The sequence below is a fragment of the Amblyomma mixtum genome, chromosome 1, assembly GCF_055824585.1.
Source record: "Amblyomma mixtum isolate Tamu chromosome 1, ASM5582458v1, whole genome shotgun sequence".
Classification (NCBI taxonomy): domain Eukaryota; kingdom Metazoa; phylum Arthropoda; class Arachnida; order Ixodida; family Ixodidae; genus Amblyomma; species Amblyomma mixtum.
The window spans coordinates 186,014,441-186,029,501 of record NC_143012.1 but is presented as its reverse complement, the minus strand read 5'-3'; the positions used below and the strand labels follow the sequence as shown (position 1 = coordinate 186,029,501).

At 45.9% G+C, this 15,061-nt stretch overlaps 1 protein-coding gene across 1 annotated transcript; it reads right to left on the bottom strand.

Moving 5' to 3' along the window:
* Positions 1 to 8,871: 8,871 nt before the first annotated feature.
* LOC149370210 (lewis-type alpha-(1,3)-fucosyltransferase-like) lies at positions 8,872 to 13,418 on the bottom strand. Its single transcript, XM_089577275.1, has 2 exons — positions 13,355 to 13,418; positions 8,872 to 10,331 (listed from the first exon to the last, which is right to left on the bottom strand). The coding sequence occupies exons 1-2, from the start codon at positions 13,416 to 13,418 to the stop codon at positions 9,154 to 9,156; spliced, it is 1,242 nt and encodes a 413-aa protein (XP_089433401.1). The 3' UTR covers positions 8,872 to 9,153.
* Positions 13,419 to 15,061: the final 1,643 nt, after the last annotated feature.

Genomic DNA, 15,061 nt, shown 5'->3' with positions numbered 1-15,061 from the left:
ATCACAGTCGGCAAGATCACAGCAAGATCACAGTGCGCTCTATTCGCTGTCATTGTTTAGTAAGATGTCGAAGGCCGGATCAGGGGCCTCTTTTGAACAGCTTTTGAATGGATGCCGTTAGCTTCTTTTACGGCCGAAGAATTCAGGAAAGGGGAGCTACGTATTAAAAAAACAATCAAGAGTTCGGGCAAACGTCACCAACTGAAAAGTTATCCGTAGAAAGGGCGCCTTTTATTGCAAATACAATGCCGCAGAGTGAGGAAAGTTTGAATTGCAAAATAATAAATCACAATATCATTTGCGCGGACATATAATTCGGATTTATGCATGCCACTGACAAGCAGAATTCCACGCACACAGAGCAGCAATAAGCGAAAGACGCACGGGGTGTCTATTGTTCAAATGGCACAACTGAAAGAGATAAACGACGATATTTTTAGTAGGAACACTGGTTATGCCCTTTGCAAGTGAAGCAAATGAAATGTCATCCCGCCGCCGGCTTCGCACGAAGCACGGATGCCGACTATAATGACTGCAGTTGTGCGAAAAATACACCCCGATGAGCGAACTCCCACAGTCGTAATCGTAGCTTACGACTTGAAATAAAATATCACCGAAGCAAAAACTCCTGCAGTACAAAATTTATGGCACGCTCATGATTTGAATCTTGTAAGGGAGACCATCTGTCACTGTTTGCTTTCTAGCTGGCTTTCATTTCCACAGCTGCACTACTTGCTTATCGCTTTCAGGACCTGCTACGCTTCAGCTTCAGCTGTCTAACAGCACTAGCCATGAAAAACTGCCGTGTCGCCATTGGGCCAGCGTGAACTCCATGCCACATGAAGCTGCCTCGTCAATGTAAAGCAGCGCCCTCGGAATGAAAGAACGGCTCGCACCAATTTTACTCACACGTATTATTGCTTAACCACGCCCACCACTATTAATGAACAATGCACGTAACGTGCAGTTCCGTTAAGTGGTATGTTGAAAAACGGTTGACAGCCTTATAGAGTAATACCACTGAGAAGAGCACAAAGGAGAGTTCAATCCTGCTACCCTGAGAATCAGCGTTTGATCGTTCTATGCGTGGTGAGCTCAGCGGCGCAGTAAGGACAGTGAACACCACGACCACGCATTGTAAAAGGGTTTTGTTTGGACGTCCAGCAATGCGCTCACTGAATAGATGAGGCTGCTTCATTAGAAACAGATTTTCTGCCGCGATGAAGTTATGAGACGAAAAACAGCTAATACACCGGGCATCCCAGATGAACAAACCGAGCTTTTAAAACGACGGATATTCGTAGACGACTGAAACATACTTAGTGGTTTTAGTCTGAAGGAATTATTCACTAAAGACTTGCTCGGTGCGAAATACTGAGTGCAGAAAGAAAGCGTCAACCACAGGTAGCAGATCGTTTTGACAAACCGTAGTCTTAAATACGTGCTCATGGTATCATTTAGACACCTTTTTCACAGGTTTAAAAGAAAATCCGCGGGTCACAAAAGCTGGCACATAGCAATACACTTAGTTGGACGAGTTGGCGACGATTTCTAATGGCAAACAGCGCAGAGATTGAAGGAGCAGGAAAATCTTTTCACAGGACGGGCGCCGACTGCCAATAAGCACTTTGTTTTCAAAACCTTCTGTTTAAATTGGAAAAGCAGAGAAGACACAAGCCATGGTAAGTTACCATACAGAACAACAACAAAAAGAGATAAAAATGCGTACGACGATGCAAAAGCGGCGAGGAAACCGAGTTCTTTAGCTGAGAAGCCTATAGGGGCTTCACAAGTGCTATTTAGACGTTCATTCGCGATATGGAACGGTGCAATCACTTGTTGAGGGGTCTCATCATAGTGGGTGGGTATAAAGCACCTGTGCGTGAAGAACCGATGCGCAGCCCATTTTTTTGGATCTATGACGATCCTCTGCGCTGTTTTCGACTACGAAAATGTGCCACGTGACAGCTGCTGGCGCATATCTTTCGCTCAGTGCACACGCAAAGCACCGTTGGCAAAAGCGCTCTGAAAACAAAAAAAAAAGGATTTTGCTTTGTGAGATGCGTCGTGGGACGCCAAAGTAGCACTGCTGTCACATGGTAGCTTTTGTATTTTCCGGGCTTTCTTTAAGTTTGGTAACAAAGGCATGTAAATGGTACTGTCGCGAGTAAAAGAGATTAGCACTAGATTGGATTTGACTAGCTATCAGCGCTAGCGCTGCGGTTAGGAACATGCCGATAACAAAAGTGCCAGCTGTGTTCGCAAAGCATGGCGTCGTACCAGCCGCTGGATGCAATTTCGCCACTCTGACATCATTGCTCTCAAATAAGGCAAAATGCCTCAAAGCGCGCAAGACAACTGAAGGTACGTGCAGTCAAAAATCAAGCCTTGAGTCAACATAAAGCAAGATCTTGTACATGGACAACACGAGCTCTCAGGCTGGCAAGAGGTATGTAAGTAAAATATAACTTTGTGGCGTTTTCTAGTTAGAAACAAAGTGGAAGTTTTCTTAATATGAGTAATCCAGCACCATTTCTTGATGTTATCAATGTCAGCTTGCAAGCGGCAGCAGTCTTCTAAGTTCTCAATCTTGCGGAATAATTTAAGACATCTGCTAAGAGCAAGACCCTATAGCTCGTGACGTATAACGGCAAATAATTAATAAGCATTCAAAGAACAGCAGTCCTAAATTGGAGCCTTGAAGCGCTCGCGTTGATGGCACAAACGCGTCGGACACGCAGTGTAAAAATCGGACCGCATTACGGCGGCTTCCAAGGTAGCTTTTGAGCCATTTGCATTAGATGAGGCGAAGTCCGTATTTTTCCATCTTCATCAGAAGTACCTCATGGGAAGCGCTGTCGAAAGATTAAGTCATGTAAAAGTAGATTGTGTTTACCTGAACACGATTAAACACGCGATACCTACTGCATACGAAAAAGTTGCATAAATTTGTTTCCACAGATCATCCTTTTATGAAACTGTGCTGCAATGTTCAGATCTTTTGTTTGAAAAACGAGCTTATGCGTTCGTACATAACAATTTAAAAAAAAATTGCAGAAGAACAAATGAGTGACATGGGCTGAAACTTATTCACATCACAAGCATCGGCGCACTTGAGTTCAGCAACAACTGCTGGCAGCTTCCAACTACAAGGAAAAACACCTTTGCGGAAGGATAAGTTGAAGAAATACACAAAAACAGGACTAAAAATGCCACCGATTCCTTTGAATATGAAGCTGGAAATTTCATCGACTCCAGCTGAAACATAAGAGAATTGAGAATTGCCGATAGAACTTCATGCTCAGCGACTCTACATACCCTAAGCAGTTAGCGCTGTTTTCAAAAATGATAACAGTAGTTATGCATCAGGGCGCACAAAGCAAGAGCTGCACTGATAACGAAAAGCGTGGAATGCATCTTGTGGTTGAAACAGAGACCATCACGTAACTTAAGCACCTTATCATCTTTTTGCTTCTGCACAAAAACTTCAAAACAGTTTGGTTCTTTCTTAATGTTCTGTTTGAGAAGCTTGTGGTTAAGCTTCATCGCGTCAGCTTTTTTACAACTTGTCTACATAATGAGTAACTTTGGTACCAATATTAAACTTGTGACTTTAGGTAAAGTTTGTGATACCGCAGTTTTTCTATGAGCGTTGTCTCAAATCGCAAGAAAACAAGCGAGGGAATGTAGACTTTTCCGTTGACAGCGTGGTATGTACTTTTCATTATTTACCGTACAACTGGTGTCAGCAGCTCAACGGCTGAGTTAACATTCTCGATCCTAAAAATCGAGACCAGTCGTAGTCCTGAAGCTCATTGTACAGTCCAACGTTATCGCCCTTAGTGTACCTAAATTTTTCAGGTATCATCGCAGCCACTGGACAAAAAGGGTAAAAAATTACGCAGAAAACGGGGAATGATAATTGTCTACAAGAACAGCAGGATTCCGCACCGCTTTCACATCAAAAGCAGGCACATTGGATGTATTAGATTTAACTGTTAGCGGCGCAGTTCCTTTTTAATAATGTATTTTTTACTTCAAAGCATACAGGGAGTTGGGAAGCGAAGTTTTTCAATTATAGTGACGTAATAGTTGTAAAATTAATAAAATCAGTAACACACACCTCTTTTTCTCGTACGGCTCTGCGGTCACTAGTGACCAAACCGGTGCCCATTACATTTTAGGAAGATTGAGGTCCCCGTAAATTTGAACGTTTGAAAAATCAGTTTTTCTCCTAATATCCAAAAAATGATTAGTGAACACGTAGGGATCCGAATTTAACGGAACGTAATAACGGCCGACTAGTTAGTGGGATTTGTCGCGTGTTAGAATTTACAACCACACATTCTTCGTGCGTCACCAGGTTTGGTCTTCTAAATTAACTTAACACAGAACTGCAGGCCATCTGCCCTCCACTGTAGCCTTTAAACTGGTCTGGATACATTCTGTCTGCTCTGAAAACAGCATACTCATCTGAGAAGTAAGAGGCACTTGCACGCGACGAGTTTAGCCACGTTTCCGTCAGGCATATAATGGCGTACTCACATTGGTATGCATTCGCGAAGAGCGCTTGCCTTTTAGTTCGGAGCCCTCTCGTATTTTGATAATACAACTTAACCAAACGTGTCATTTAAGAACATGGTTAGAGCACCATTAGTATCATCAAACTGCCGTGAGGACTACAGGTTTCCATAGAAGGAGAGAAATACGCAACCATCAACCCAAACTTCAGTTTTGCTCACAACTTCTAACAAATGTGAATTCAGAGAAATATAGAAGGAGCAATACGTATTGCACCCCGTTTTCAGACTCGTACACGTAATAACCTCTACTGTATCCGCCAAAAGTTCCTCCATGTCTGACGCTCTTGCAGTCGGGTCCAGGCGCGAAAGAAATATGTTTTCTTGCGCAGGTAATCTGGGCTCTACATTAGGCATGGACTGGTTAGCTGCGCCAAACGTCGCTTGAGACCGACATGACTGGCTGACCGCTTTTGGCGGGCGTGGGAGAAGATTATGCTTGCACTGAGCAGGAGGCTTCAGTTGGGTTGCAGAATTTGTGGAAGCGAGGTTTGCCGCCACTAGAGACGCGTTGTTGCGAGATTCCGAACATTCGGAGAGCGAGCGCTCACTCTGGTTGTGGTACGAACCAGGACAGGGGAATTCAGGCCACTCAATGCCTCACGCAGAAGCACATTCTCGGCGCGAAGCTCTAATACCTGATTGGCCAAAGCATCCATTCAAGTAAATATTTTTTGCATCGCCACAAAAACACTGACGGAAGCTGTGTCCTGAAGATCCAGGGAAGAGCGAAGCGCCTCGCAGGACGTTTCCGAGTCGCCGAATGTGCAGGTAAGCCGTGTTGCCGAAGCATCGCACCGCTTCTCGCAGTGAACGCATTTTTATTGTGAAAGCAATACTACTCGCACTTTCAAGCCTTCTCGTGTCTCGGCCGCAGTTACGTTTGACCTTTAGCGTAGTGAAAATGGGTGACCAACTCGCTCCTTCAGATATCCCGGCTGAAGTTACGGCGCGCCGCGCACCTTTGTCGGTACTGCCGCTGTGACGTCATACCAGCTGTAGATTATTTTTTCGTTCTCTCAGTCGCAACAACATCAAAAACAAAATATAAAAAAAATTACCGAAGACGCTTTGAGTCGTCGCGCAGCGGCGGCCGGTAGCCACGCCTGACCTGTAGACGCAGCGCACTGCGTTCCTTCGGTTGGAGGCGCTGCGCTTTTGCTTTCGCAACCTACCAGGCTTAACCAATGCTAAGCCCCCGCCAATTTTTACTTCTTGCTCTCAGATTCTATGATAATATTGTATTCTTCGGCCTGTGTGTCGATGGATTTACAATGAAAATGCTATTTGCAAGACATGCATGGCAAAAATTGCTGCCTACCACGAATGGGCTGGGAGCAGCACGTACATGCGTCTACCTCGTGGGCCATCTTGAGATGTTGAGGTTCATAAATGACAATGTTAGTGATAAAGGCTTTTAGGTTTAAAACCTTCAGGGCCTTTACGTCGAAGGCCTTTAAGGTAAAGGCTTTTAATTGAATACCTTTATGTTAAAGGCCTTTAGTTAAAAGGGTGCTTTCTCACTAACAGGACATAAAGACATTAAAGGCCCATCGTAACTCCTTAATTTATATTTTCACATGCGTGTGCGCGAAGATGCATTTGTTGACTGCCTAGGTTCATTTTGACTGCATATTGGTTCAAGCATGTTGTGCTTTTAGGTGTGCAGGCGAGGCTTATTATTCTTCAAACATCTAGGGCAGCCTGAATATCGAATGTCTAGCATATGCACTGGCTGCGCGTATACCCTTGTATGGCTGAACACTGCACCATTCAGCGCCACTTCTTTGCCGAACTGCGAGGTTGCGGAAGGCTTACACCTTCTTCTAGCCTGCCGGTGGTATTCGATGGCCCCGACACACTGCTGCGTTACTTGAGTCGGTGGAATATGGCAGCGGACAGCGTCGATGACGTCGTTTTCCCTGGGGCGTGAAGAACTGAGGAGCGCGCGGTAGCAGAGCTTCTCTTAACACTCTTAGAGAGCCCTAACAGTCTGCTCAGTTGCGTATACGATTTAATTTTTTATTATAAATGACATAGACATCAATCACGGTAATAAAGGAATTTATGGCTGATTGCGCCTGCACATGAGCAGCAAAATTAGCACGAATTGAACTAATAAAAACATGTTTAGACTTTTTCTTCAGCTTTTCGTCTACCACTAAAAGGACTAAGTTATGGTCTTGGAAAAAAAAATATACTGCTTATGGTTGGTGCAGCATGGCTAAGAATCGAACGGACTCTGAGTGTTTGAAGTTCCTCGGCAGCAAAGTCAAGGAAAGAAACCGTCAAATAACTTTTGAATTGTCACAATACTGAGGACACATTCCGCTTGGAGGCCATCATAAACCGTCCAGTGGAGCGAACTGCGCGTTGGGGAAGAATTTTGTAGTTTACCTGGCTGAGCTGGCGGAGCAGCTCGTATGGGTCAAAGTATCGGCGAAGAAACTTTTCAGAGCGTCCTGGCATGCGGACTGGGCTCCCCTACCAGACTTGTTGGGCGGGCTGATAACACCGCATCCCTCTGGCTGAGGTTATACCAGCGTCGGTTCCTTGCTGGTGCCGAATTCACTACGGAGTGAGTGTGCGGAAGGCCTCAGCGTGGCTAATGAATTGGTCAGAACCCGCAACAAAAGAATTACCACCATTTGGAAGGAGCATTGTGTCCAGCGTGGATGCGTCGTCGCGACCATGCAACAGATTGTATGGTTAATAAACTCTACAAGAATGCACAACTTCTTCACTCGTCGAAAAGCACTAGCACGCAATCGCTAATGATGTGGCGGTGTTCACTGTAGACTTGTCTGAGTGTTGCTCCTGATGCGTTTGCAGACACACACCTACACTAAAACAATAACTAAAAGTAGCTGTTTAGTCCAAGTCGAAATATGCAAACAAGTCTTTGCTGCTTAACTTTTCATTGCGGAAGCAACACTATGCGAGTCGCCGAGCCATTTCGTGGAGCTGACGAAAGGCCGTACTGCGCATGCACGAGGAGCAGTGAAACCTCAATGACACAAACACGCAGTGGTAAAAGTCATGTTTGTGGCTACAAGTTGTAAGAAATTCTTCTCTCCCCTCAGAGGAGTGAGTGAAGACGCACATGGCCTCAAGGAACAAAGATTTTCTCCACAAGTGAGCGACCGCATGGCTTGAGTGCTTCGTGCGATTTTCCTCTCCGCCGTCCAATATATCTAGTTGGAGTCGTTTTTTATCTAATTATCTTCCTTCTCCCACTTCTTCTTGCTCTGAGCTGTAACCACCGATTGAGAACTCCTCCCGAATGTTTGCTGCCTGATAAATATTTAGTCGCGAAATTTGTACATAACAAGAAGCAAATGTAAGCACATGTAATATGTTCTATTTCATATATCTTGTCAATAAATAAAGTCATACGCTGCCCATAAGGGCCTAACACAGGCAGATACGCGATGTTAATGCCTTCTTGCGCCTGCAATCAGCGATCGAATGATAAAGCTGTAAGTAACCGCATTTCCTCTTGAAGAAAACGGCACTCCCAAATTAGCGCGCGTTGATGAGAGAATATTGAAAACGCGAAAACAGTCGGCCTCGAGTAAGAAACTTTTAAAATATCCTGACTCGTCCCGGAAGTGAACACTGCTCATCAGGCGAAAAATCGGGCAAAACAACAACACTGCTAGGTAAATCGGTTGTAGCGTATTATACTATTTGTGTTCTGAAATACCGCATCAAGAGAAATAAGTCTTGCACTCCTCAGCATGTTTCCGTAGGAGTGTTTCGCTGCATTCCCAAGCAAACCTGTATCACTAATTTGCATAAACATTCACATTATCCACAACTATCACACAGGGACAGCAAGGAAGAGAGCTAAAGTTCTCTCTGCTTTGAATAAGTGGTAACCAAATAGGAGGCAAGAGTTCAGCGCCTATACTGGTGTTTTTGCGGAAAATATATGTACAAATGACAGGCTTTACGGTATACATAGTGACAACAATGAAAAGTTCAGCTATATAAAGAGGCAGAGTAAAATTTATCCGACGGAGTAAAAATCCGGAAACATTGCCACCGATATCTTAAACTGAGCTGCACCTTATTCCGTTTGGAACCACACACCCTGAAAATGTAGTCATATCCGTACAACACTATGTGTGCACATGTTTATTCACTGTTCACACCAGGTTACAAAAATAATATCTTGAAAGATTCATTACGCAAACGTTTCTTTTGATTCTGGCTCCGTTGTTCCTGAAGAAAATTTGTAAGTTCTTCTTTGCTGCTTTAAACAAAGCGCTCTCTGAAATAAACAATGCCACTCTCAAGTTGACGAAAATAATTTACTGCAAACCCTAAGCATTTATATACGTGACCTGCCCCTCCGTAGAAATTTCATTCGGAACATATCGGGCCCAGCGTCATCTAAAGAGTAGCAATAAATGTTTCCTCTGGTTACCGGGCATACTCGTTTCGTATCATGTGAAACACGGATTCCTGTATCGTAGCAAAATTGATGTTGTTTGCGTAATCTGAAGCGCCTAGGATCAGTGCCACCAATTTAATTCACATCGGCACTCTTGCCCTTCGAGAACGGTTCTTAGAGACCCCACTTTCGGCAACGGCCTCCGTTTAGCCACCAAGCTCCTATGTCGCCGTATGACGAACTACGCTCCATTAAGGTGGCATTGTGCAACTTTTTACAAAGCTCACACATGCCACCGTCCCACAATTCCACATCCTTAACATCTTTCCATTTGAAATAGGAACTGTAACGAGTATAGTCCTTTGACAAAGCTATCAGGTAGTCGGCAAGCGCCTTAGGTGACTGGAATGCGAGCGCATCGATGTATGAGTTGGGGGGCGCGATTGCAGTGTAATTTGCACCACCAAACATAACCGGTACAATGTAATATTTTAGTACAGTAAAAAATTTTTCTGTCACGTATTCAGCGCAAATAGAATTTTCAAAGGAAAGCATGTAAAAGTAAGCACGCTCGAATTCCTCGTAGCATTCACGACCACGCGATCTGGAGCAGTCGTAACGGCCGCAGCGGCCGTACACATCAACCTGTATGTGGCGGCTCAATTCCCTGACGAATGCTTCCCGTCTGCCATCAGTCCAGCAGTTACTTACCATCCAAACAGCGATTTTTTGTTTCGATTTCCAGATGGTGCTCACGTTTTTCTTCGAGGTTACAGGGGAACTCCGTGTAATCACCCTCCCATAGGGGTTGTACACATCGGAGTCTGACCTGTAGGTCATGGTCCAGTTGAATAGGTTCTTCGTGGCACTGAAGTAGTGAAACCAGGTGTGTGGTGGGGACTCCATCATGTAGAAGACCCACTTTTGGGAGTTAAAACGCGTCATAGGCAAATTCCTAATGTCCATGTCCCGTAAATGGAATACGACGGCGTCGCTAGAGGCCAGCAGACTCAGGTCGTTGGTGACGACGCACGCAGCGGTGCAGGTTTCCATCTTCTCTTCACCAACTCTTGAATTATTTAGCCTTCCATACCAAGAGCCAAAGAACTTTGTCCACACCATTATTCGCGGCAGACCGTGCGTAGCAGTGATGTTTGTCAGTAAACTGTCATTCGTGAAGCCATAAGCGGAAACCTGAATGTCCTGAAGCTTTTCGCTTGGCGGCCGTATGTGTGGCGTTAGAGTGTAGAAGCATATATAAATTGCTGTCATTGCCATCACTAGGAGCGTCCACTTGAGTGGTAATCTGATGGGTGAGTTGAATATGGTAGTGGCAAAAGAGCAGGTGGATGCTGCAACGAGAAGCAAGAGAAACAAATTTGTTACGGAATGTTGGGGTCTTTGATTGGAAGAACGCTTTAATTCCGCAGTTAACGCAATTAACAACAAATATCACTCTCACGAGTGCGATAGCTCCTCAAAAAAACTTTGAGCCCGGAAAGATTAGCTGCTCTATACCGTTCAATTGCATGCACAATATCTCACTAAGCAAGACTACTTTTTCCGCGGCGCCGATCGGAATGCACCATAAGAAAGACCTCGGCTAGACCTCGCTTTCATCGGTGTGACGTCATTGCTGCGAGATTAACGAGAGATCGAGCCACACGCCGTGGTGCAATCGAAACCCAAGGAACGCCATGGCAGGTTATGTTCAGTGCTCGACGTACGCTCTCTACTTCTAGGTTTCTTTGCCGTCAAACTTCCGCCGCCGACAGTGTCATTGCCGCGATCGACGAATGAGTTTGCCATGAATCTTTGGCTATTATCAAGTTTCTTTTTGGGCTAAAGATACCTCAGAGTAAGTGACCGAATCGAATTGCCTTTAGCCCTATTTCCTCGTCAAAGACTGCAAAACTGGTTTTGCGTGCACGAGTCCTGGTTTCTGCCCCGCCGCGGTGGCTCAGTGGTTACGGCGCTCGGCTGCTGGCCCGAAAGACGCGGGTTCGATCCCGGCCGCGGCGGCTGAATTTCGATGGAGGCGGAATTATTTAGGCCCGCGTACTGTGCGATGTCAGTGCACGTTAAAGAACCCCAGGTGGTCGAAATTTCCGGAGCCCTTCACTACGGCGTCTCTCATAGCCTCAGTTGCTTTGGGGCGTTCAACCCCAATAACCCGAACCGAAACGGAGTCCTGGTTACTGAATGTAACCAAGAGCGGAGATTGTTTTTACTGTGCTAACTTGAATGGTAAGTAAATAGTATAGTGAATGCTGAGTGAATAATAAGTGAACGCTAAGTGAATAGTATATTTTGTTTAAAAAGCGAAAACGCATAAAAAAGAGCTGTGCCGTGCACGTCGGCGTCCTACCTCTTGGCAGGCATGTTTATTCGCGTACCTCTTCTAAAATATCCTATCAAAGAAATGCCGAAAAAGCCCCTTTACGAATAAATAGTAACAAACAAAATGCAGCACATTGTCGTTTTTGTTCATTTGTAGCTCTAAGCAATTGTTCGGGAGCGGCGAAACCGACTTTCAAGTCAGTATCACTAGGCTGACATTCCGCAGTTATACACAGGCCTTCATGTCCAGTGGGTATGGGCCGCGTGCACTTGGAACATCGCGAAGTGCGCCACATGGTCTTCCCACTAGACGCTGTTCTGCTTCTTCTCATTCCCTGTCCCCTCCCCTGCCCCTTGACGCTTCCCCTCCCCCGCTAACCCTCGCATTGCTTCTACTCGCCCCCCCCCCCTCCCCCCTCGTCCACTGTGCCGAGAGTCCTTCCTGCGCACAGGATGTGTGCGTACTTGGACAAGAACGGAGCCTTCGGGGCACTTTGTACGGAGAGCTAAGCCTTTAATAAACCGCTTATGCGGAATTCACCCCATTATAACACTTCGGGCCCCGTTACTTGAAAGACTGTACTTCGGCTCCTAATGACGCTTCGTGACACCGCGCATTTTAATCTTCAGAATTGCAACCTTAGTTCAACTTCTCTCCAGGCTTCTATAATGCAACAAAAATTCTTTCCCAAACACATGATCGAATACACACTGAAGTATAACTCATGCAGCGTGCGCTCCATGGCCATCGGAAACTACTTCGCCCATGGCAGTTAGCGATATCATCTGGCTGTTTAGTTAAGGGCGAAATATTAAGCTCACCGCAATCTGAAGACCTCTTCGGGTTTGCACGGTGGCTTTCAGACGCGATGACATTCTGCCCTCCGGGAGTCAGAAGAGTCCGTTGAGCCGGACGAACGCTTCCTTTGGGAGTCCTGAGATAACGTGAACACGTGGTGCTTGTGCTTCAAGCATTCTTTGAAGTTGAAGTTTTTGTTGCGAACAGGTCATACACTTCTATACAAACACGAAGAGTTCGTGCTGCGAAGCTTTGATGCGCTTGGTGGCTGTCTTTGAGTACAATAGCCGCTCCATTCTTCGCTTAGCATGTCTCAACACCAAGGTAAGGCACAGCGCTTTATTAAAATTATAGTCGTATAAGAGCAAACACGCGGGTAGAAATAGCGATGGCAGAGTGAAGGTATAAAGCAGGCGTTCATTCGTAGACTCAGCGTCATTATCTTCGCCAGTGAGTTTATGGTTACAAGTACGAGAAACGACTCTTCCATTGATCCCTCTTTAACTACGTCTATCAAAAGCCAGTGAAAACAAAAACGCAGGGCAAGATGAAGGCACACACACACTACCTTGCAGTGTGCAGGTTTTGCCTTGTAGGTTTTCGCAGGATTTTGTATGGTTTATGGGGGTTTAACGTCCCAACGCGACTCAGACTATGGGGACGCCGTAGTAAAGGGCCCCGGATATTTCGTCCACCTGGGGATCTTAAACGTGCACTGACATCGCACTGTACGCGGCCCTGTAGAATTTAACCTCCACCGATATTTGACCGCCCCGGCCGGCATCGAACCCGCATCTTTTCGGTAAGCAGCCGAGCTCCTTAACCACTGAGCCACCATAGCAGGGCTTTCTATGAAATCCACGTGATTCTAGCGAGGTTCATGAAGTTAGCGTCTCGACGTCTCGACGTGAGCGTAGACCAGAGTGGAAATTGGCGCGCAGCAGGATGTTAGTGATATCGTCGGGGCACTTGTACTCAAGCCGGCGGCGTGCGAAGAAGGCTTCGTTTTAAAGTGAGCGCATCTTTTCTCTGCTGTTCATGATCCTGGCTTGTAGAAGAAGGTGTTCGGCTTTCGAAACTACGTGAAATCCAAGCCGGTATGCTACGGGCCTGTTCAGGCGTAAGGAACGAGGAATCACATCCCGTGCCTTGAAGGTTGGGCTGAAGATAACCCACTGGTTCTTAGTGAAATGAAGCGGCGAATCTCGGTGATAACACGTTGGCCATACGCCTCACGAAATGCCACGAAACCCAGGGTTTGAGGGAAACCCGTCTGGTCGGTTATGTTCATGGCAGACATTCTTCGAGCACCATCATTCATTACCAAATAACGCTATAAAAATGACGAATAAAAAACGTCATTTTTTTATAACGAATGGCAAGCGCTTGAAGAATTCCCGCCATGAACATACCCGACCAGGGGTTTCCGTCAAACCCTGGTTTTCATCATACCAGTACTTTGTCCTCGCCTAAGAATTTCTGCGACGAAAAACAAGGATTACTGCGAGATAAAGCTCAAATTTTCATAGAATGCGACAGCTCGCCTCAGTACTGCATAAAATGTCTTAATGTGCTGGGGCCAAAGAGATCAAGCTACACAACCTATTGTAGTATTCGTAAATCATGTATGATATAAAGTATACAGTGGTATTCACTCAGAAACGTAAACAGTTTTTTTTCTTTTCCGAGAAACCAGATGCCGCCCCAGATAACTGTCAGTCAATGAGCCGCTTAGTTCAGAAAGTACTCACATGAATTTCCTTGAGCAAGTGACGGTTGGGTCAATGCAAATTGCGAGAGTAATGGTTCGTGCAGCAGGCTAGCTCTTTTTGCGAATGTCGAGAAGACCGATCACTGCTGTGTTCATATCTTGGGATCTTTGCGAGCACTGACGACACTGCCTGTGACGACATGGTGAGATGCTCGCAGCTGTCTTTTAGGCAGACTCTGTTTCCATTCTTTTATTTTTTGCACTCACAATGAATGTCGAAAAAAAAAAGATCACGTTGAAGAAACCGCGATCTCCCGCTGCAACGAGAAACATTACAATGCTTAAAGGAAAGCGCATGTACCTGCGCTCATGATTTCCCCAATGCGTCACACAAACGAGCAAGGCTATATCTGTATACAGCTGCGTTTATAAGTGATGAAACCAGAAACTCACAAAGGAAAAATTGGCAGTGGTTTACATCTGGTTAAACCTGGAGGATTGCGAAAGCAACGAGGTGAGAGAGAGAAAGGCGATGGAGAGCGCGCGGCAGAGGCGGCGGTTCCGGCACGCTAGCCATGCGCCACTACTGCGCATGCGCGAATGGCGAGCGCGGCGGCGGAAGCTCTGAGTCAGCCGCGCAGCGACGGCGGCGGCGCGCCAGCTGTGCGCCGTATGACGTCCTGCTCTTCCCGCATGCGCAGTATGGCCTTTCGTCAGCTCCGCAAAATGGCTTGGCGACTCGCGTACTGTTGCTTTCGCAACAAAAATTAAGCAGCAAATACTTGTTTGCATATTTCGACGTGGACTAAACGGTTACTTTTTAGTTATTGTATTAGTGTAAGTGTGTATCTGCAAACGCATCAGGCGCAATACTCAGACAAGTCTACAGTGAAGACCGCCACATCATTAGCGAGTGCGTGGTAACGCTTTTCCACGAGTGAATACGTTGTGCATTCTTGTAGAGTTTGTTAACGATTGAATCTGTTGCATGGTCGCGAAGACACAACCATGCTGGACGCAATGCTCCTTCAAGATCGTGGTAAATCTCCTGTTTCGGGCTCTGACCAATTCATTAGCCACGCCTAGGCAGTCCGCACACTCACTCTACAGCGAATTCGACACCAGCAAGGAACCGACGCTGGTATAACCTCAGCCAGAGTGATGCGGTGTTACCAGTCCGCCCAACAAGTCTGGCTGTGGAGCTCAATCCGCTTGCGAGGACGCTCTGCAAA

Bases quoted from the DNA above. Each gene is read 5' to 3' on its own strand.
- LOC149370210 (XM_089577275.1), bottom strand. From the start codon at position 13,418: ATGTCTGCCATGAACATAACCGACCAGACGGGTTTCCCTCAAACCCTG. The intron at 10,332-13,354 runs GTGAGGCGTATG...TTCTCGTTGCAG, and splicing joins CCTGGGTTTCGTGGCATTTC to CATCCACCTGCTCTTTTGCC.